At 44.7% G+C, this 22,103-nt stretch overlaps 1 protein-coding gene across 2 annotated transcripts in view; it reads right to left on the bottom strand.

Annotated features, from left to right (window-relative positions):
• GABPA (GA binding protein transcription factor subunit alpha) overlaps nucleotides 1–22,103 on the bottom strand; it is a 92,854-nt gene that overhangs the window by 34,460 nt on the left and 36,291 nt on the right. Inside the window, exon 11 of one of the 2 annotated variants that reach the window (XM_064152357.1) lies at nucleotides 21,463–21,548. The exons of the other annotated variant lie outside the window; for it this stretch is intronic. Within the exon in view, the coding sequence (XP_064008427.1) occupies nucleotides 21,529–21,548 (20 nt within the window). The 3' untranslated portion in view covers nucleotides 21,463–21,528. Of the gene's footprint in view, nucleotides 1–21,462; nucleotides 21,549–22,103 lie in introns of those variants that run through there. 2 annotated transcript variants of the gene reach the window in all.

The raw sequence follows: 22,103 nt of genomic DNA, 5'->3' as shown, positions 1-22,103 counted from the left end.
CAGCCAGCACCAACCTCCTTGGCCTCTCACATACCTGCTTGTTTTTGAAGATGTTGGTGTTTCTGCTCTTGGTTGTCTTGCACAGACCCTTTAAGACTGATGAGTACCAGATGCAAGATGAAACTTCAGACATTATTAGGCACATACTAGAGGAGCCACTCCAGAAAACATGCATACCTGTGCCATGCTCTGCATTCAGTACCTCCCTGGTGGTAAAATTAATTCTCCAGCTAGAGCAGTCTAGGAAATGCAAATGGAAGCCTGGTGTTGCCCTTACAGAGAACACTTGTAGCAGCTGTGTTTTCCATTAGGTCTATCCTTGCACAGACACAAAGTCTCTATCCTCATTGTATCTCCACCTACCAAAGCAATTTTACAGCCATCACTGTGTGGTCAAATGGCTCATTTTTTATTATTTAAACTAATGGATTTTGTGGGTGGTGGGTAAGCTGCTGTTCAAATGCTTCCAGGCAGCAAGATTGAAAATATCCTAATGACACAAGAGAACAGATGACAAATAATGCTGTGTGCAGCATCCTGGTTGCATTCCTCTGCAGTGTTTCCACTACATGATAAGGAGAGTCTCAATTTTGTCAGCCCAGGATAGCCCTTCTTGCTGCTTCCCAGTAATTCTCTCTTCCACCTTCCTTCTAGAAGAAGTGCGCCTTAAATCTTCCCAGCAGCTTTCTACAAGTCCTGGGAAATTTATTTGCTTGACTATACAAAAAAGCCAACCAAACAACCAACCAAACAAAAAAATCCCATAAGATTCCACACTTAAATACTGGGATGGATATAGAGGTAATAAAACATTCTGGCTTTAATGGGATTCTTAGTTAAAATTGAATTTGGACACTGAACTAGAGAAAGATGCTCCCTAACTAGAATCGTAAACCAAATGGTTTGGGTTGGAAGTGACCTTTCAAGGTCTAGTCCAAACTCCCTACAGTTAGTAGGGACATCTTCAACTACATTAGGTTATTCAAAGCCCAATCCAATCTGACCTTGAATATTTCCAGCGACTGGGCATCTACCACCTCTATGGGCAACTTGTTCCAGTATTTCACCACCCTCCTTGTAAAAATGCCTTCCTTGTGTCTAGACTAAATCCATGTTCTTTTAGTTTAAAACCATTGCCCCTTGTCCTGTTGCCAAGGGGTGTGCTAAAAAGACTGTCCCCATCCTCCTTATAGGTCCCCCTTTAAGTATGAAAGGCTACAATAAGGTCTTTCTGGAGCCTCCTGTTCTCCAAGCTGAAGAATTCAAATTTTCTCAGCTTTTCTTCATCAGAGAGATGTTCCAGCCCTCCAATTATTTTTGTGCCACTCTTGTGGACCCACATGAACAAGGCTCATTTCCATCTTGTGCTAAGGACTCAACAGATGGACACAGCATTCCAGCTGGAGTCTCATCAGAGGACAGAGCAGCAGAATCACCTCTCTTGACTTGCTGGCTAAGCTTCTTTTTGTTCAGCCCAGCATACAGTTGGCCTGTCATCACAAATTGTCAGCTCATGTCCAGCTTTTCATCCACCAGTACCCACAAGTCCATCTCCACAGGGCTGCTTAGAATTCCTCTATTGTCCAGCCTGTACTGATACCAAGGATTGCCCCAACCCAGCTGCAAGATCTAGAACCTAGTGCCTCCAGTGTTTGTAACCCGATTTCTCTAAAACAGTTCAATAGAGAGAGCCAACAACACTGGTTTCAGATAGGATATCACCTAGATCAAAAGGCAGACATTATTGTTTTTAAAGACTAGAGCATGTATTAAAGCACATTGTTTAAAAAGAGAGAGAAGTAGCTGGCACAGGGAAGACACCCCTCAGCACGGGTGACCAGCACCTGCAGGAAGCAGATTCTTGAAATAGCTACTGTGCTGCGGCTGGTTCAAAACAGGATGTTGCAATTATGGCTGTTTTGAGTCCCTGATTACTATGCTGGGTCCATCTAACCATGCCTAAGCGCTACTTCAGTCTGTAGCTCTAGGGAGCATTTCAGATGCAGGATCTTTCTTCTGTTTAATTAGGATGACAATTGAGGAAAAACAGACAAAATCTCATTCACCCCTTATGCTGCTTCTCTAAAAAGGGTTTGTGGGAAAAGCTCTGCACTCCTCCAGCCCTTGCACAGAGGTGGTAGCAAAGCTGAGCTACAGCCAGCAGTGGCCTGTGTTTTGTTTTTCTTGCACAGAAAACCTGCGTTGCCAAGGCATTTGGGTGATTTTGGCAATAGGGTTGCTAGAAAATCTGCTATCAAAGTCTGTGAGCTGCCAAAATTCAGTAGCCAAAAAGAGTTCAAAAGTAAACAGCCTGTGTTTTACAAAACCTAAATTTTACATGGTTGGGATTAAAAAAGTATATTATACTATAAAATACCTTAAAAATTTAAAAACCAAGAATGAAACTCTGTTCAGTGCCCCAGGATAGGTGTTATCCTTAAAAGCCCACCTAAATGAAGGGTAAGTCAGGAGGAGAAGACAATGTCAGCCAGCAAAGAAGAGCTGCTTTTCCTCAAAGAGAGGTGCCAAGCCCAAGCCTTCCTCTGCTGCTTGCCAAGGACACCCCTAAAGCCACAGAGTTGGCCTGGTCCAGAAAGGGTGTCAGGGCATCCTTTATAAAATCTGTTGACATGGGGACACACTTAAAGTTCATGTGCCCACAGAGAGTAGAGCAACTCCCAACCTCTTATGAAAAAAGGAAATACTCAGGAGCACAAAAAAGATTTCATCTGTGGTCCAAATCCCACTGATGATTCATACTTTATAGAGAAAACAACGAACGTCCCCATCCTGACCCTCTTCCATGTATAATCAGTGCCCTGTGCAGGGACCAGAGAACACCTTCTGAAGGGCCCACTGATAGAAGCTCAAAGTGAAGACAGAAAAGCCTGGTTTGCAATACAAAGTACTGGCATGGACAAGCCTCTCCTAAGCCAACTCAGAGACAAATAGAAAGAATAAGGAAATACAGAGACACAAAAATGTACACACAGTGTCAGAGCAAAGGCCTGCCTAAGCCCAGCATTCTCCTTCCCCTGGTAACCAAAAATGGAAGATGGCAAAGGAGGAGATTCCTAGATATCCACTGTGTTCCCCAGGATGTCTCACCCTGTCAGGGTTTCCAAAATGTGCCAGTGACTGAGCATACGTTTGCAGGTGCAAGCCTCAGAGAGCATTTAACATCCACACACCTGGTCCAGATAGGCATGTCTGGAACACAGCAGTGCAAGGTGGAGCTTGGGTGGGATTCAAGCATAAAGGCCCATTTTATAACAGAAGCACCACAATGGAGTGTGTCCAGCTAAAGTAACTGCCACTGCCTTCAGCTTGTAGTGACATTTTAATGCGCAATGACATTTGTGACAAAGAATCACCAGAATAAAACCCAGCACTCATAGGCAAGCGACATGTCTGTGGTGGAAGATCCTAATTATGCCCAGAATACATATCCATCACATGCCCTAAACATCCACCTGAATACCCACCTTGCCCCCCCTTCCCGCTTCTTCCCGGGTGGAAGAAGCTGGAAAGCAGACAAAAGCTTTGGCGCCTCTCGGTCTCTCACAGCCACCATGTTTGGCCTTGTTTTGCAACTTGCTTTGTTTTGTGATAAAGGCCGGTCACGGATCCTAGGCATGGCAATCTTCCTTTTTTTGGAGAAATAATTCAGGATGGGTTCTAGGGGTGCTCTTACCTGTTGCCACTGGTCAAAGATGCTCGTCAAAATGCTCAAAGCCTAGCAAACTTGCTTGTTTGCTGCTGCCGCTTTTGTTTGTCCGCCTTACGTGCCTCTGTGTGCCACGACACTTCGCGTCGCACGGAACTGGGGGCTTGCCTACAAGCGGCAGCCCTGACCCTGCCTGATCGAGCCAAGGGACTGAAACCGCCTTGCCTCTCGACGGGATACCGCTACCCGCTTGAGCTCATCCGAGCTCGAATATAGGTAACGACCTAGCAAGGAGTTCCGACACTGGGACCTGCCGGCCCGCCACGCCGTCCCGAGGGCCGACTCCTTGCTATACACAGCACTCAGTCGGCCTGCTCCAGCCCGCAAACCTGGATCCACTTTGCCCAGGTGGCTGCTGACCACCTGGTGACTTCCCGAGAGCCACGGAAAAGCTGCCTCGTGTCGGTGCGCCTCCTCGGACAGCGTGCTCAGTCTGCACTAAACAAGCAGCACAGCCCCCACGCCTCATTACTACCACGTGAAGTCCACCACCCGGCTTCGACTACGTATTTTCCCGTCTGTGCTTTTGGAGCGCAAATGTTGAGACTCTTAACCAGTGAGTAAGCTAACTCTCTTTGCTCTTAACCAGTGAGTAAGCTAACTCTCTTTGCTCGAGTTTGTGAAAGTTCATGCTTAACCTTTAAGGGGCGGTTTGTGCTGCAAGACTCTCCAGTTAGAAACCTTTTCTAAAAACTTCCCCTAAATCGTTTAATTTGACTGCATAGAGGCCTTCTGCAAAATAGTTATACCAACTGCCTAATAGAATCTCTGTGTGTTAATTGTAAATAAGTTTGGGGAAATTTTATTTGTAGAATTAATAAACTATTTAATAATAGTTACATCGGTCTCATTACAATTCACTCCTAACCCAGATTCAACTCCCTCCTTAACAATGTCCAAGCATAAACTCTGTTTAATCCAGCGGCAGCTGTATAATACCAGTCTCATCAAAGGGATGAATTGTTATTCTGAGCATGCTTTTGATCAAGTATCATCCTTAAACACAATGGTTAAACAACATAATGTGAATCAAAACGATAATTTTGCAGGTTCCTCAAAACTCCTACCCTTTCTAGTCTGCTGGCAGTATTAAGGAGCCTGCATTTGCTATGGCTCCAGCTGAAGCTGCTACTGAGCTCATGGTTAACAATATAAACACAGACTGAAGGTGGCTTAAGCTTTCAAATTTGAATTCCAGACAGAAAAGTAGTCTCAGTAATGTGGCAGGCGGGTAAATGGCATTTTGGACTTCTCTCTGTAATATCACATCTGAGAAGTACATGAAATTATTTATCTATTGGATGGCTGACTGCCATAGTAACCATACACCGGCCTATGTACACTGAGCCTCAGATGCTGTTCAAGGGAATGGGCTCGAGCTCAGTGATCTTCCACATCTCACCCATATTGCCACCCCAAGATAAACTCTTGGTCTATAAATCCCTCCAGCCCTTATAGCAAAACCACATGCATCGTACTTCTGGAAGAGGCCTGCAATTTCACATCACTGCTTATGAGACAGAAAAGGCACAACAAGAAGATGAGACCAGGCAGTGTCCACCCCAAACCTCCCCAGTCACACTGCAGGTAGTTATATCAAGCAAGCCAGTCCTCAGCTGCAGAGGATTCAGACACATTTTCCCATTTATCCCGCCTACACAGTGAGATGGCAGTTAAGCACTGGGAGGAGGCTCTTCTGCACAGTTTGCACCATCTTACAGCATCAAGTTAACTAAGCCTGGGTGAAAAAAAAGTCTAAGAAGGTTCCTGTAAGTTAGCTGTGAAGGTTTTGGTTGCTTTTTCATCCAGATGGGCAAAGTTGTGGAGGTCTGTGTTTAAAATGAGCTTAGTATAAAAGAAACAAGAGGCAAAAACATCATCGGTATTTTATGAGCTGAAGATTAAACCTTGCACATTTTCTGCAAGGAAGAAACATACAAACCTACTTTTGGGGAAGATTTATCATCACTTTAAGAGGGAGCAGACAGAGCTCTGAAGCTCTGATGTTGTGGAATAAACAGCCACATCCTCAGTTTTTCTCACTGATTTGCTCTACAGGACTTTCCAGTCATCATCTTGACTGTAAGCCTCATCTGAGGCTTCACAATCAAACATGCTTAAAAAGCCCCACCCTGCAGCAGTCTTCTATTGATCTGTCTGAAATGATGAGCCCTGGCACATAGCTTTGATGGCTAATATGAGAGGCCTATAACAAGTTTAGTTGAAAGAAAGCATGTTTTGTAGCAGTAGCAGTCCTATGTATTCAAAACATGTACTCGAGCAATGTAAGATCCTGAGACTTTAATATATTATGCATTCTTATCTGCCTCATGATTTCAGGACCTTGCAGGTATACTCACATCTCGCTTCCAAGCACTCGGCAGCAATTACACAGCATAGAGCCTGCTTGTGATGCTGTGCTCAAAGCACGGAGTGAGATACTTGTGAGATTAGTCCAGTCCATTATCAGCCCAAATGAAATCTGTAACGCTACTGAGACTAACACAGAGCAAAAGATCATACTGCTCTTTCTGTGTGCTTATAGAATTGCCCTTAAAATAACCCTAGACAGTTTCACAGCATGCTTGTGGAAGCAAGCAATTTTTTGGGTCTGAGCTCAGTTAACATACCCGAAACGCACACTTGCTCAAAATGCAGTGCTTGTTTGCAGACAAGACACCAAGAGTCAGGGCTTTAGGCTTAAACTTGAGCATAAAGATTCATTTTTCCCCCAGTAATTTTTTTCTTATCCCAATAGCATGAAAACCCACAAACAGAGCTAATAGCTAATCAAACAATTTCTCTTTCTGGAGAAGGGAAGATGCTACAATTATTTCTATTTTGAAATAATTGGGAGCTTTTTGAGGTCCACAGCTCAGTAGCTTTTAAGAATGCACAAGATTCTCATTAACATCGATTTTTATATTTAAAAGTTCAAATATAAATATACAACTCAAGAAATGTTGCAAGCCAAAGGCCATCATAAAAATAGGCCCCTGTCACACTGTCAGCTGCATTAGGAATACACATTTGTAGATGCATCTCTGTGAGCCTATAATTATAACGAACACCAAATATACACACAGTGTAGGCAAGTCAGTGTTAGCTGAATGGCATTTTAAACAGCTCCATATGCTTTTGACTAAAAACTGCTTTGTAAATGTACACAATAAGGTCCTCAACATTTTGCTACTGCATAATGTTTCCTCTGCTTTTTTAGTGCTGCAGACTATTACACAACCCAAGAACAAACTCTGGTTCATCAACACAAAAACATGGACTTGGTTAAAAGTCTGTTCTGATCCATTTCCTTCGACCTGGCATAAGCTGTAAACTGTTCAAAAGTGTCTTGGTTTAATCTACTCTGACTGCACTTCCCTGAAGGGAACTCATCCAAAGTCAGAACTTCTTCCATACTAAATTGTTAGATCTTCATAAGCACTGTTAGCCTCCTCTGCCTTGTGAGCAAAGTTCTTAACTGATGTAAAAGCAGGCAAGATATTGTCTCTGTAAACTTGTAGCATCTTTCATTTGGTATGACTTCAAACCTGAGAACATTCAGCTCAGGACTTTCTGAACATGGGGAGTGCAGAAGTCTCAATATTGCAAAAGAAAGAGACAGCTGTTCAAGCAACTGGAAAAGAGATCGGGGAACCATGAAACATGAAAGCTACTCCACAGAAAATGAGAGCTGAAATGTATAGGAAACTTCATGCTGCTTGACAGAGAGAGTGATTTGTCATTGGAATGGGCTGCCCAGGGAGTATTCGAGTCATTGTCCCTGGAGGTGTTCAAGGAAAGACTGGATGGGGCACTTAGTGCCATGGTCTAGCTGATTGGATAGGGCTGGGTGATAGGTTGGACTGGATGATCTTGGAGGTCTCTTCCAACCAGGCTGATTCTATGACTTGGTCCCAAGGCATCTTGCATCCCCATTATAACCTAAATTCAAGGTGTTTATTTCAGAGTATCTATAACCCTGCTTCCAGGGCTAAACATACGTGCAGTGTGACTGCACGTATGATCTGGCACTTTCCAGGACCCTGGCTATGTTAGTCTGTACATGTATCATCTCCCTTCTAAGCCTTAATCCAAGAAAAAAATATCTCTGTCTTTTCTGATACTTTGTCATTGTAGTAAATGTAATGTCAATACAAAAAGACACTCCATATTTCTCTCGGTCATCTTTCTCCATTCCTTCTCTAAGAAGATTCATTTGCTGCATATCCTCCTCCAAGATTTGCCCACTCCATTCCCTCGCTCCTGCGTAACACTCAATCTACACACAAGGGAAAACAGTAACTTGGATTATACCTTCCCTGTCTCTCTGTGATTTGGGCCCATATATCTTTGTCAGACACCAGTGCACTTTTGAAACAGACTTGGCAGGTTCATGTTCTCTGAAAGGGTTCTATCTTATATAGAGCAAAGCCCCTCTGAGAAACAAACATGCCAGGAAAAGGAGACTCTCAGGAGAGTTGTTTGAAATCTCTACAGAATGGCTGCTTACCAAACCACCATAGTCAGCTGGGTGTCTCTTTCAGCTGAGGCACAGTCAGTATGTCTCTCTCTTCTGTAGAACCTTTCCTCTCCCTTTTCCCCCTTGGTGACTAACCTCACCTCAAAATACCAAGTTGTTTTTTTTAATCAATTCATAGAATGGTTTGTGTTGGAAGGGACTGTAAAGATCATCTAATTCCAAGCCCCCCACCACGGGCAGAGACACCTTCTACTAGACCAGATTGCTCAAGGCCTCATCCAGCCCGGCCTTGAGCACCTCCAGAGAAGGGACATCCACAGCCTCCTCTGGCAACCTGTTTCAGTGTCTCACCCTCACCGCGAAAAAGATTTTCCTAATATTCAGCGTAAATCTACCCTCCTCAAGCTTAAAGCCATTCTCTGTCATGCCATCATTACAAACCTTTGTAAAAAGTCTCTTTCCAGCTTTCTTTTAGGCCCTTTTCAGGTACTGGAAGGCTGCTCTAAGGTCCCCCTGGAGCCTTCTTTTCTCCAGGCTGAACAGCACCAACTCTCTCACCCTGTCCTCATAGGGGTGTTATGGAGGCAGGGAATTAAGGTGGCCAAGTCAGGAATACACATCAAACTAGAATTATGTTATTTTCCTGAAACCCTGCCCCCAAGACTACGTACAGAAATTAATTCAATTAGCAGGCTCACTTTCATGGAGAGTATCTTACAAAGGATACCATAAATAAACTTGGCTGAGCTACAAACATAGGTTTTCCCCACCATTGATCAGGATGAGCAGAAAAGTTATACTACTTACAGGTGAGTTAGGCTGAGAGAAAGGTCAGTCCAGATGCTTGTCAGCTCTTTCAAAAGCCATCCGAAGCTCCTCAGGCCCATTCGGCTTGCACAAACGTGTTTATGGCGGGAAGCCGCCCGAAGCAGGGGCGGTCTGCTCCCTCGGGAGCTTGTCCTTCGCAGTGCCAGGGGACTCTCCCTGCAGGAACTATGCAGGTGGGGGAGAAGGCTAAGGTGGGAGCCCCAAGGCGGGAAGTACCCCACCATTTGCAGCTTTCCCAGACAAAGAGTCGCTTGCCGCTCCCTGGGCACGAAGCGCACAGCCTGAGGCCGGCGCAGGCTCTGCACGGGGCGCGCCGCGTGCCGGGCCCCTTTGCCCCTCCCCACCCCCGCGCCGCTGCCCGCCGCCTGCAGGGCTCCTCTGCACCTGCGCCGGCAGCCTTCATGTCCCGCGTGCGGGGGCACCACAACGGGCTAGGGTGCTCCAGGTGGCATCTCGTGAGAACAGGCGAAGCTAAAGATCGCATGAGATTTGAATGTAGAGCAAGACGAGGGTAGTTAAACCTGAGTCAGCTCAGCAGAACCATAGCTATGTTTTCACCCGATAAAAAATGACAAGGACACACCTTCTCTTACCTTCTGGCCTGCCTGAAGTTTGCTGCTTTCCTGTCTGACAAATATATAGGGCCAGCCTTCGAATTCACCAGACACACCCCCAAAAACCAAAAGCTGCATCAGGTCTTCTTACTGCTATCCCAGTCGTACGAGTCAAAGCCATGCAATTTATCAGTGCTGTTATGCTTTTACACTATGCATTACAGTTACTGGAGTCAAGTAAATGAGTCATCTCAACCCAGAATGTATGGATTTTTCACAGGAATTGCATGCTAGACTAGATCACCACTGAATGAAATGTGCAAGGACATAACCGTCGTGATAGGATGTGGGGGGCTGTAGCTGTTACAGACAACTCTTGTAGTAATACTAATGAGAAAAATCCTAGTCAGGGAGAAAATCATCTCTGTGAAGATTCCAAGTTCCTCTTGCTTCTTTTTATCTATCTACAGTGTAAGCATCTACTTTTGAATGACTTTTCCATTGACCATCATGAGGATTAGGAGTCCACTCTGTATTGCTCACAGCTACAAAACAGAGATTTAAGATGAGGCAAGGCAAAGTTGAGTTAACGAAGGATGCTAACTGAAGGGGCCACTAGCTTTGCAACAAAGGCTCTGGTTTAAACAGGAGCAAGAGTGCCAAATTAGAACACGGTAGCTAGTGAAAACAGAAGCTTTGTAAAACAATAATAAATGTATTATGCTTGGCTTAATAGAAACTCCAACAGGTAAATTCACTGACAGAGGAGTCCAGTTCAAGGGCAGGAAAAAAATCAAGAATTCCTACAGGCTCCAGTTCAAGACTTTTCTTCAAAATACCTGGACAATGACAACGTCTTTAAAGCTTTTGATGAGTGCCTCAGAAAGCTTCGCTTGACAATAAATATTTCACGATGCCAAGCTGCAACATTTTCCTCTTTTCCATGCTGGCTGTAAGACACCACCTTCACCTCTGTGCTTGCAAATGATTAATTAGACAGCTGGTGTGTGGATGCTGCTTATCACACTGGAGGATAAGGTTCAGGGGGTGAGTTAGGAGGCCAGCAGTCCTACACTCACTCCATGGGCAAGGAGACAGAGCTTCTGTGATTAGTCAGAACAAGTACTCAAATGCCTCCCAGCCCACTCCCCGGTGAAGGGCTGGGTGATGCAGAGGAGACTGGATCCAAATTTTTCAAAGGCAGAGTCTCTGTGCTAGCTTTCTGCAGGCTCTGGCTCACTCAGAAATAACTTGGCTGTAACTAAACAGCAGCTGTGTTTTAGAAATGCAGAAGGAGAAGTACCAGCTTTTGCAGAGTAGCTGTGAAGTGATGCAAGGGTATTAAATGTTAAAGCAGGAGGAAGGGGCAATCAAAACAAAGACTGAGGATTCAACCTGACTATCAGTGTACTACTGGAGGTGCCATGAATGGTCTTCCTCTTTCCCAGGAAATCCTGCTTGGAGCTTTGTAGGGAGAAATAGAAGTAGAGAAAAAACTACTGAGTTTGCCTTGCAGTTCCCCAGACATCTCAGTTAGGTGACGATCCACAACAATTTTGCTTTCTCCTACAAAATAATTTTACCTGCTGGTACCTGTCCTTGAGTGATTCACAAGTAAACCCTTACACTCAGCAGTGTGATGCACAAGTTGGGAGAAAGAGGGACGAGGAGAAGTTCTTTTTTCATTTGTGCAGATTAAAACACAGCTGGAAAACAAAGACTATCCAAAGCCTCCACATTCTGCTGCTGAGTTCATTAGAGGAATCATTTCAGACTAATGCACCATTACTCAACATTAATATAGAACTAAACCAGAAAAAGCCACACGTGACAACCTATGGAAACCTCAGTGAGGAGACACACACACAAAAAAATGTGGTACTATGTAAAGTTTAAGATATCAGCATTTCAGGATCCTATTTTTAATCTCCTAAAAAAGCATCTGCACATCCCACACATTAGCTACATTATCTCTTCCTAGTATTATCAAGCTGATAACCTTCCCCATCATATGGAGCTTAAAGACCCCATCAACTGTTTGGGAAAAGCAAAGAAAGCATCATTTCAAGAGGCTTTAGGATGAGGAGGTGTGATCCGAGGCTTACAAAGTCGTGATGATAGATGCAGAACTGTTATCCACCACTGCATGCACAGCCAGAGTTTGAGGACCTCTGCTGAACCTCATGGGCCATCAGGCCCAGACAAGGAAAAGCCAGGGCATCCTTACACTGCCTCGGTAGACCAAAAGAGCAGACAGGATCATCAGCCCCAAAAGAGGGTTAGAAAAAATAATCAACAACCGCTCCATAAATAAATACCAAAGGGAGTAGGCGAGGATGTATCCTCTAACAGCTCAAATACAATGCCTGGGAACGTGGGTAGAGTGAAGAGGTAGAACTGCCACTGACAGCTAGGCTCACATGCTCACCTTAAATGGCATCTCCTGCTGGTGCTGTCAGAGTTAGGATGCTGGGCAGCTAAGATGGCCCATTAATCTGATTCAGGAGGGCATTTGTCAAGTTATAAATAACCTTCAGGTGGGGAAGATAAAAAAAAGAAAAAAGGAGGGGGAAAAAAAGCCTTTTCATGTGACTGCAGAAAGTGAGAGAGGTGTAGAGAGCATTTACACTCCTGCGAGCTTCAGCATTGCTGGTCATCTCAGAAGCTGCGTAATTACAGTTAAGCCCATTCCCCTGGGGGCTCTCTGCAGCCAGTTAGCACTGGAAAAGCACTGGGAGAAATATTTCAGATGGGCTGACAGCAGAGATCATTGGCAGGGTCATTTTGCTGCTCTCTTCCCCTGCTCTGTGTGCACTAGAAAATTAATATGAAAAATGCAAATTATGACAGTCCTGGAACAGGACTGGGTACTGAGACAGAAGAATAACACTGCAGTGCTGGCACAGAATTAACTCTGACCAGGGAGAGGTTAGGGTTATGCATGGTTGGTATTCCTTTCCGTGATCAATTTAAAGCAAGCAGCATGGTGAACAAGGGAAGTAAAGGAGCTTACCTAGCACTGACACAGAGGTGCAATGCCTTGGGCACTACTGAGATAAAGGTTTGCTTTTTTCCTGTCAGAGCCAGTTCATGCCACACTCTCTTTGTTAGTCGCTGCAGCGGCTAAGTTGAGCTATCACCAGACATGGTGATTCAGAGCAGGAAGGACACATGAGCTGCAGTGGCCTGCATTACCTGGCCACCATGCAGTGGTAACAAGGGCTCGTCTCTGCAAGCACTGAGGTGGAGGAGTGCAAAGTGGCCATCTTTGAGAGAGTGCAAGCTTTCTATTACTTGGTAGTTGGGGACCAGCTGTTGAGCACAGCCATTGCAGATGGATTTTATGATGCCACGGTTTAGCCCACAGTTTAACAAATCTGTTTCTGAGCAGCCATTAAGGATGTGGCAGGACAGACCATGTTTCTTTGCTTGCACTTCTCCCATTGAGCACTTACCAGAGCAATGGGGCCAGCTGTACTGCAACTCTGACTGACCCCTGTCTTTGCATGTTCTCACTGTCTCTCTGCCCACAAGTGCCCCCACACAGTAGTGGACAATTTGTACCTGGGAATCCCTTTTTTTTACACCATCATTTACGTGTTGTATTCAAATCCAAGTCAGGACTCTTCTGCCCTAACAGGATTTGTAATCAACAGAACTAAGACAGCTTTACAAAAAGACCACAGAAAGAACCTGCTCTTTTTGACAGTCACAGTTCTTTTTGCTGGTACTACCTAAAGGAAGTAGGATGCTAAACCTGCAGTTACCAGGCAACAGCCAGGCTTTATCTTCTTTTTTGAGCTTTGCCCAGTGGACTTGTCAGCTGAGGCTTTGTGGGCCTGAGAGGAGATGGGGAGGCTGGAAGTCTCAGGGAGGAGAAGCAGGCTCAAAAAAACCACAGATGATGAATTCCTCACTCGTATCTTAATTTTCTCTCCCTTTCTTGTCTCCACAAGAAGACGTTAGCATTATTAAGGATGCTGGAACTGTGGGCTCAGACACCACCGTGCTAGTCAGAGACAGGCATTGAAACAGGTTTGTCAGACTACCTGAAATTTCTCTCGAAAAACAAACAAACAAAACCAACTTGCTTCAATATCCTGTAACCAAATCCAATGACTTAACACAGTAAATTTCCTGTTGGCTTTCCTGAGAGGGAGAAGGCAGAGGCTAATCTGGCCTGTTCTCCTTTGTCCTGATGCATTTTCTCCTCCGAGCTGGGCATGCAGCCAGCACATGCTCCTCCCCTGCTTACACAGAGAACCTGACCTCCCCTGGAGTTTAATTTATTTGTCTTCTGTGGTTTGCATGATGCTGAAATAAAACACCAAAGAAAAGTAAAAGCTATCATCTGTGTAATGCTGGAATGAAGCTATTAAGGGTATGCAAAAAAAAAAAAAGTTGGGGGGGGGGAGGGAAGGAAAGGAAGGAAAAAACCAACCTTACACCTTTCTCCAGAGTGTCAGTGCCAAGGTACTGGTGCTGTACAGCCTCACTACTTCTGACTGGGGTCCAGCCAGCCCTTTTGCCCAGCCCCTGGAGGTGGGAGCTTCTCCAGTGGGCTGCTGGCTGCATGTGCAGTTACAGCTCCATCTCACAGGCAGCTAAGGGGCCCTGCTGTGATTGCCTAGGAGAGAGAGGTGAGGTTTGTACATGCCTTTTCTCTCAGCATCTTTTTAACAATCCCTGCAAACTGCTTTGTCAGCAGCTGGTAGTTAATGTCACAAAAATCCTTCACACCTGGGACAGCGAGGGAGGAGGTGGATGACAGAGTATTGTGTCCAGTGTGGAGAGGTGCAGCTCTGCCTTTACTGCCTGTGCAAGGACCGCCATTAGCTGTGACTGGCTGAAAATATCAAGGCAGTTCTATTTTTTTCCCTAAAGATCCTACAGAGCAGTCTGTATCCTTGTAGACTCTGTCTCAAGCTACACCATGACTGCATTCAAGCCAGCCTCTGTGGACATGATGCACCCAAACTCATATCCTGAGACAGCTGCAGCCTGCAGACTCCTGTGGGCTCTGAGGGTCACAATTTTGCTGCACTTGAGACCATCATGGTGAGTTTGGAGTAGAAAAAAGCAGGCTGCTCAGTTTGGAGGGTGGCCTCCAGGCTACAATTAACAGAAAGTGCTGGCACAGTAGGTTAGTTTTTATTCACCGTGCAGTGAGGAGAGATCTGGGATTAGGTGAACGTTACTGTCTCTGTTACAGCTGGCAGTTTAGGTACTGCGATGCAACACCAAGGCAAGCATCACAAGATCTGAGCCATCCTTAGAGGGACTGTACAAAAACTTTGCCCGCAACAAAAAAAATGTCAAGGACAATTTCTTTTCCACAAGACAAGGATGACTTCACTCTCTTGAGTCTTACTGCATTGCTCCTCATGGCAGACAGGGTGGCTGATGGTGTACCTGTGTGGTGGGTTGACCCTAGCTTGATGGGTCAAGCTGCTTTATCACTCCTCATCCTCATTTGGACAAGCAAGAGAAAATACAATGAAAATCTGATTGTGATAAGGACAGAGAGAGATCATGCAGCAGTAACCATAATGGGGAAAACTAACTTCCCTTCAGGAAAATTAGTTTTATTATCAATGAAATTGCTGTAGGGTAACTAGAAATAAAAACTAAATCTTAAAATACCTTCACCAGCCATTCCCTTCTTCCTGACCTGAGCTTTACTCCAAAGGAGGATGACCACTGAGGGTTGCTATAAGTTCCTCACACATCTCTGCTGCTCCCTCCTTCTCAGTGGGAGGACTCCTCACACTCTTCCCCTGCTTCAGCCTGGGGTCCCTCCCACAGGAGACAGTGCTCCATAACATTCCCCAACATAAGTTTCCACAAGCTGCAGTTCTTCAAGAACTACTCTAACACAGGTCACCTCCATGGGTGCATTCCTTCAGGCACAGACTGCTTCACCATGAGTACCCCACAGAGTCCTAAGTCCTGCCAGCTAACCTGTTCCATAATAAGCTCCACAAGGTCACAGGTCCTGCCAGAAGCCTGCTTCGGTGTGCTCCTTCAGGAGCATCCATCTGCACCAGCGTGGTGTCCTGCATGGCTGCCGGGTGTGTGGAGCACAGCAGACACACACTCCTCAATGAATGCACCCCAGGCTCACTGGGAAAATGGCCTCTAGCTGGGAGCATAGGTGGCTGCTTTCCTTGGTTTATGTTGCACTTTCCACTTTTCCATTCTCCTGGAGCATTTCCCTGTGTAATACACTCCTTTGTCCTGACAGTGTCTCCTGTGACAGAGAAAACATTAAAAAGATGACTCCTAAAGAAGTTTATGGGGTATTTTCCTACCCTTCTACCTTGATGCTGCTTTCCTACCCATCAACTGCCCTCACCAGCCACTACTGTCACCTCATTCCCAGGAATCAGCTCTCCTATTGCCACATTTCTCACACTGATCCCAGATCACTCCTAGCATAGCTGATGGTGTCCAGAGTGAAATCATATCTCAAGTTTTACCAAACTGGATAGTTTCAACTAGAACAGATCCCTGCCTGTGTTTCTGGGAGGTAAACCAGTGTGCATGTTGCACTCCACAGAGCCCCCCTTGCCAGAGAGCCATCAGAGAGCAGCTGGTTTGGAAAACAAGAACAAAAAAAAGCTGGCCCAAGAAATGTTGGAGACAGAGACAGACAAGCCCAAACCCATGCATTTTCTTCAGATGAGAAAATTTCTGTTAACAAAACCCTAAATCTGACAGAGAGGCTCTGCCAGCATTGATCCTGACATGGAAAGGTTTCCTCTTTTCATTTTGGCTGTGTCCTTTTATCTTCTAATTCATAAAAATGAGGTACAGGGAGTCTTGTGTCCTCTAAAGGACTGAATAAATATAACCAGACAGATGTATAATGAGGTTTATTTAATGTACCCTTTCACACTTCAGATGCTTCCACAGACAAGTGTGCCTGTGGAATCCAGCCATTTCACAAGAAGCCTGTAATACCCACTTGAATTCCAAATACGCACTTATGAAAAGATTGCACTGTATCTTAATAACTGCAGGGGACTTTGGAGGTCTGGAACATGGGGAGACAAGTGGATGTTATTAGCATCAGGCATTAATTCCCTTTTGTAAGGTCTAGCAGCACATGGCAGTCCTTGACCTGTCACAGTGCAGCGTTGATTTTCCAATCTTGAGTGGGCCTTTTTCTGAGCAGAAAGCAGCAATTGTAACAACCTGTACTGGGGTTCTATGAATCAAACAAACACCCACTGGAGATTGTCATTTTCACTAACAACTCACTAGTACCTTTGAGCAAATTCCATCCATAGTTCCAGCAGGAGTTTAAATGCTAATTCAGAGTTCAAGCCAAGGCTTGTTTGTGCACTGTCAGGGTCACCTCTGTAGCTGCCAAGTTTCACATCAGAGTAAGGAAAAAAGAGAGGAAAAAATAGAACATGTTAAGGTATTCATTAATTCCTTTACTCAAGAGATTGCTGACAGCATCCCTGTATATACAAAACTACTGATTTCCTTTCTGTATGTGTTGGGTTAGGAACTTTCCCCACACACACTATTGAAATGTACCAGACTAGCTGTAGACCAAGCTATACTTACAGCATGGCCAAAATGTACAAGTATATATACACAATAGATTTACAATTATATACAAATTAGAAATAATACAGAAATCCAAACTCCCTCTTGGACAAATAAACTGCCCAGAAGGGGCTCAAAGCTACCTCCTCTTTCTCCCTCTACTTTCCCAGACAGGCAAACAAAATCAACCAGCAAAGCTTACATTGCTATGCGCCAGCCAAGGCTAGTAGAGAGATACTAGAGCAGAACAAAGGAGGCAGCATCCCCAACCAGAGTGGGACAAACTGTTTATATTTTGACTTTTTATTCCCCTCAGCAAACCAATGAATGATATGAATTTCATTACTTTCTTTTCACAACCAGTGATTGAATTTCTCTCTAAAACAGGTTGGACTTGATGATCTATGAGGTCTCTTCCAACCTTGGTGATACTGTGATACTGTAAAATATTCCAATTGGCCTCAAACCAACACTTTAGTACTCATAATAAAAGATGGATATGAAAAAGTACTCCTGCCATCTTCCATATGTCCAGGTGCCTTCAAGTATGTCTGGGAGACACATGTGAACAATTCCTTATGGCAGGACACAGCTTTCCTGGAGCTCCCAGTCACGAAAGCAGCCCAAGGGCATCTGTGTCACCAAGATGCAGAGCCCTTGGGCATTTAATCTATTTCACTGAGCACTGCCTGAAAACCTGCTCTGTTTGGAGCCCGCAGAAACATTCCTCAGGCACACAATTCCAGGATGTTGACAAAGAGCATTGTAGGGCTTTCTTATTTCACTCAGGGAAAATGCTTTTAGGAGTAATCTCTCTAGCAACCTGTATTTATTGTCCTGCTTTCACATAATTTACACAGACTTTTTGACAGTATTCAGTTGATCTTGGTTTTGAACCTTTATATCTAAATCATTTTTACCTCTCATTTCAATAACAGAATTCAAAGCAGGTATAACAGCATTGCAAGTATTACTACATGGACAGCTTGTACGTGTAGGAAGATGTTTCTTTATGCCTTTAGCTTCTTCTTAGTCTGAAGACAAGAGATGAAGGGATTGGGCTTTCTCAATGTTCTATAAATGAGAATTGTCAGGAGCAAAGATTTTGTTGAGCACCTCCTACTCAGGCATATAGCAGCAGGTTGCTAAGACTAAACATTTGGTTTCCCTTTCCAGCACATGCAGGCAATGGTATTGGAATGCTCAGGAAAGTTTCAGGGGGCTTGTTAACTTTCACACATGCATCAACATTGTCAGAAATAACAGACTTGTATCATAGAATCAACCAGGTTGAAAGAGATCTCCAAGATCATCCAGTCTAACCTACCACCCAGCCCTAGCCAGTCAACTAGACCATGGCACTAAGCACTCCACCCAGTCTGTTCTTGAACACCTCCAGGAATGGTGACTCTACCACCTCCTGGGCAGCCCATTCCAGTGGCCAGTTTCCAATGCAGGAACACAGGATAACCTTGACTGGATACTGCTCTCTATTTTAGGTGGAGTACAGTAGTTATTTATATCTGCACATCATCAAATGCAAAAAACCACCTGAACCTAAGAAGTACCACAAGGATCTCTTAGCTCCCTGTGAGAATGAAGCCAGTGTTTCACACTACTTTGCTGCCTTAGCAGCCTAGTCAGAGTTGAAGTGGAATAATCTTCACCTTGACACAAGCAGCTCAAAGCTGCAGATGCTGTGAGAACTCGTCTGGGTATCAGTTTTTCTGCACCATGCTGCCTTCATGCTTGGCCTCAGTCTGTCAGTGTTGCTTGACATTGGAGCCTGGAGCAGACTACTGACACAAGCGGAACAGAAAGCAGCAGTGTAACTAATGCACACAGTCATGTGTTTGGGCTTGTTAGCCTTGCTTGTGTTGAGAGAAAGGATTCTTGGAAATGCATGATCTGCTGTCTAGGGGTTCAATGTGATTGCAGATACTGGTAGGAAGCCTCTGAAAATGAAAAATATCACAGTTTTAACAGAAAACTAATATAGCTGCTGAAGGAATGGGGGTGTGAGGGTGTGTATGTGTGCCCTTCTGTCTTCTTAAAACATAATAGTTACGAAGTGTGAGACTCCCGTGTCTCTAAATTACTGCTTACTGAGAAACTTCCATTAATCCATCTCTGCAAATAGCTGTTCCATTTTAACTTCTCTCTAGGTATCCACTAACCCAGCCTCCTGCTCTGACTCTGAATGTAAGAAGTGGCTGCCATTGGCTACTGAATTATAGGCTCTGGCATTATCACAGCAACATTTCAAAACAACAAAAAGTAGGCTGGGTTTTAAATGGAGGGAAAAAATGAGAAAGCATCTGAGAGGAGAAGGAATTCTTTTTTTCATTCCAATCACCAAACATGTGAGAGTATGGCACATTCTAAGACAGCAGGAGCAGGACTTGGTGCCAACACACTGAGACGAGCTGCCTACGACGTCTCATGAAATTAGAGGTGATAAAGATCCCCTCTAATTGTCTACACACATCACTGGGTCAGTTATTGGAGTCTAAGTGTAAATTTAGCAGCTGCTGGCATGCAGGAGATGTGGCCAGTTGTATATTGTGCATCCCTAACGACACATGCTGGTGTTGGCTGAGCCTTCATCTCTCTGTACAAATCACACTCCCGGTAAACTGACAAAGGGAATTTTTAGGTTTCAGAGCTAAAATCTGAGAGCACCTTGCAGCATCACCCCATGCCACCTCTCAGGCACTGGTCCCAGGGACATTGCTGCCAGTGGTAAATCCAGGCGAAGAGGGCCTGGTCCTTCTCACACCTAGATACAGATTTGTATCCCCATACAATCTTTGTTGAGTCCATGCAAGAGCTCACAAGGACACATTGCTGACAGGACTGCAGAAACCATTCAGCTGGAAAATAACCCTAACAACACATACTGCAAGGAGTACATTAAATGATTTGTCTGTTCTGTGCAGTTAGGTGTATCAGTGTAAATTTATATTCCTTTACTATTTATGCCCAAACAGCAAAACTAATTTTTAACTCAACTGTCATTGTTAATCTGAATGAGTTTATTGTTGTGGCTTACCTTCTTGTGAAGCACAACATTTTAAACAAAATTACATCTCAAAAAGCCTCTGACATGCATTGTTGCTGGTTTTGGTCAGCCTCTGCTACTGCTTTCTGGCTGGAACTCCAGACTGGATCTTGTTGCCTCATGAGCCCCCAGCCCACAGGCTCTAACCAGGGCATATCAGAGAATCACAGAATTAACCAGGTTGGAAAAGACCTCTAAGATCATCGAGTCCAACCTATCACCAAACCCTTCTAATTAACTAAAACATGGCACCAAGTGCCTCATCCAGCCTCCTTTTAAACATCTCCAGGGATGGTGACTCCACCACCTCCCTGGGCAGCCCATTCCAATGGGCAAAGCATAAAGTCAGGTGGTGACAGAAAGATGGCCCATTTGAACCAACTCTCTCCTCTAGCATCTGCCTGGTCTGTGACTCAGTGATAGGGAGAAGCAAGACATGGTGATGCTCCCCTGTAAACCCTGGAAGTGCCTGTGGTTCTTCTCCCCTCTGGCTGTGGACAGGCCAGCTGCTTACAATGGCAGAGCAGGGAGTTGGCAGTGATTCCTTCTCAGATCCCCTTCCAAAAAAAGCTGCTGAATGTTGAATGACAGTGTCCTTGCACTTTGCAAGGGCTTCTCCTCACTCAGCTAAAGAAGTGCAGCCAGCAGAGCTGCTGACCAGCCAAGCCAGGGCATCTCTGCTCCCACAGCTTTCCCTTTCCTCAGCACTAGAACATCAAGTTGTGCAACAGTGTAACAGGAATATTTTTTTTAATACAAAAGGCTCTGCTTTTGAAGCCAGAGGTAAAGAGATCATAAATCTTTAGGAACAGCTCATTAGGAAACTGGAATTAAGCACAAGTGAGTAGAAATTTTAAAGATGACATTCTAATTTTTTCATTCACATTATTGATACTGCAATCTTCTATTAATTTCCCTATAATTTGTGTATGCACTTAAAAGAACATATTCTCCCATCCGTCTTGTCAGGCACCAACACTCAGGATTTTATCAGCAACAGACCCAGAGAATAACTCAAGGTTAGTAAAGAGAAAGCTTCAGCCACACCCACTGTCACAGGGAAGTCTGAGTGCCTCTCTGGCAAATGCATCAGAGTTTTCTAACACAGGATGCACACAAATCCTATAGCTCCACAGGTTCCCACCCAACACCCCCACCACCCCCTCCTTGTTTCAGTTGAAGTGCCTTAAACACACCACTGAAAATGTCAGTGAATAAATCAATATCACCAAGAGGAGAGTGCCGTTGATGCACCACTGCATGACTTGTGAAGAGAGGAGCAGCACTCCTGTCTGCAGTGGTTTTGGTTGGATGGCTACTACTCCTGACACCTTGCCCCTAGGGAAGAGAAAAGTGGTGGGATGTTAGTCTTTTTTTTTCAGCTAACCATCCTTTAATTCACCTCAAAGCTCAGAAAACATCACAAACCATCTCCAGGGTGTGCCATAGCAGACAACTAAATTGCTTATTTAGAGAGGACAGAAGTAATTTTCAACTAACCATTTTCAGCTGATTCTTTTCATTCACCACCTGCTGCCCTAGAGGACACCTCCTGCTGCAGTGAGGAAGACAAAAGCTCTGGGCCCACAGTCAGTAGCTGCAGGTAGTGGGGAGGAGTCCACCTGGGGAGGTGCAACATAACCAGGTAGGTTAGGAAAGCTACCTGAGGTGCAGCAGTAGTAAATGGGAAGCACTCTTGTGGCCTTTGTGACAAAATGGTGTGAAGCAGCATTTTTAAAAGATCTGGTAAAAAGGAGTGGTTCACACTTTGCAGTGCAGCTGTGCCCAATTCCTTGCACACTCAGAACAGGGGCCAAGAGTACTTTGCCACTGTGATCTTCATCTTCTTGATGATTTGCAGGCAACCAATTAAGTAATTAGCAAACACAAACA

The sequence above is a fragment of the Pogoniulus pusillus genome, chromosome 12 (genome assembly GCF_015220805.1).
Source record: "Pogoniulus pusillus isolate bPogPus1 chromosome 12, bPogPus1.pri, whole genome shotgun sequence".
NCBI lineage: Eukaryota > Metazoa > Chordata > Aves > Piciformes > Lybiidae > Pogoniulus > Pogoniulus pusillus.
This window is presented reverse-complemented; position numbering and strand designations above follow the sequence as displayed.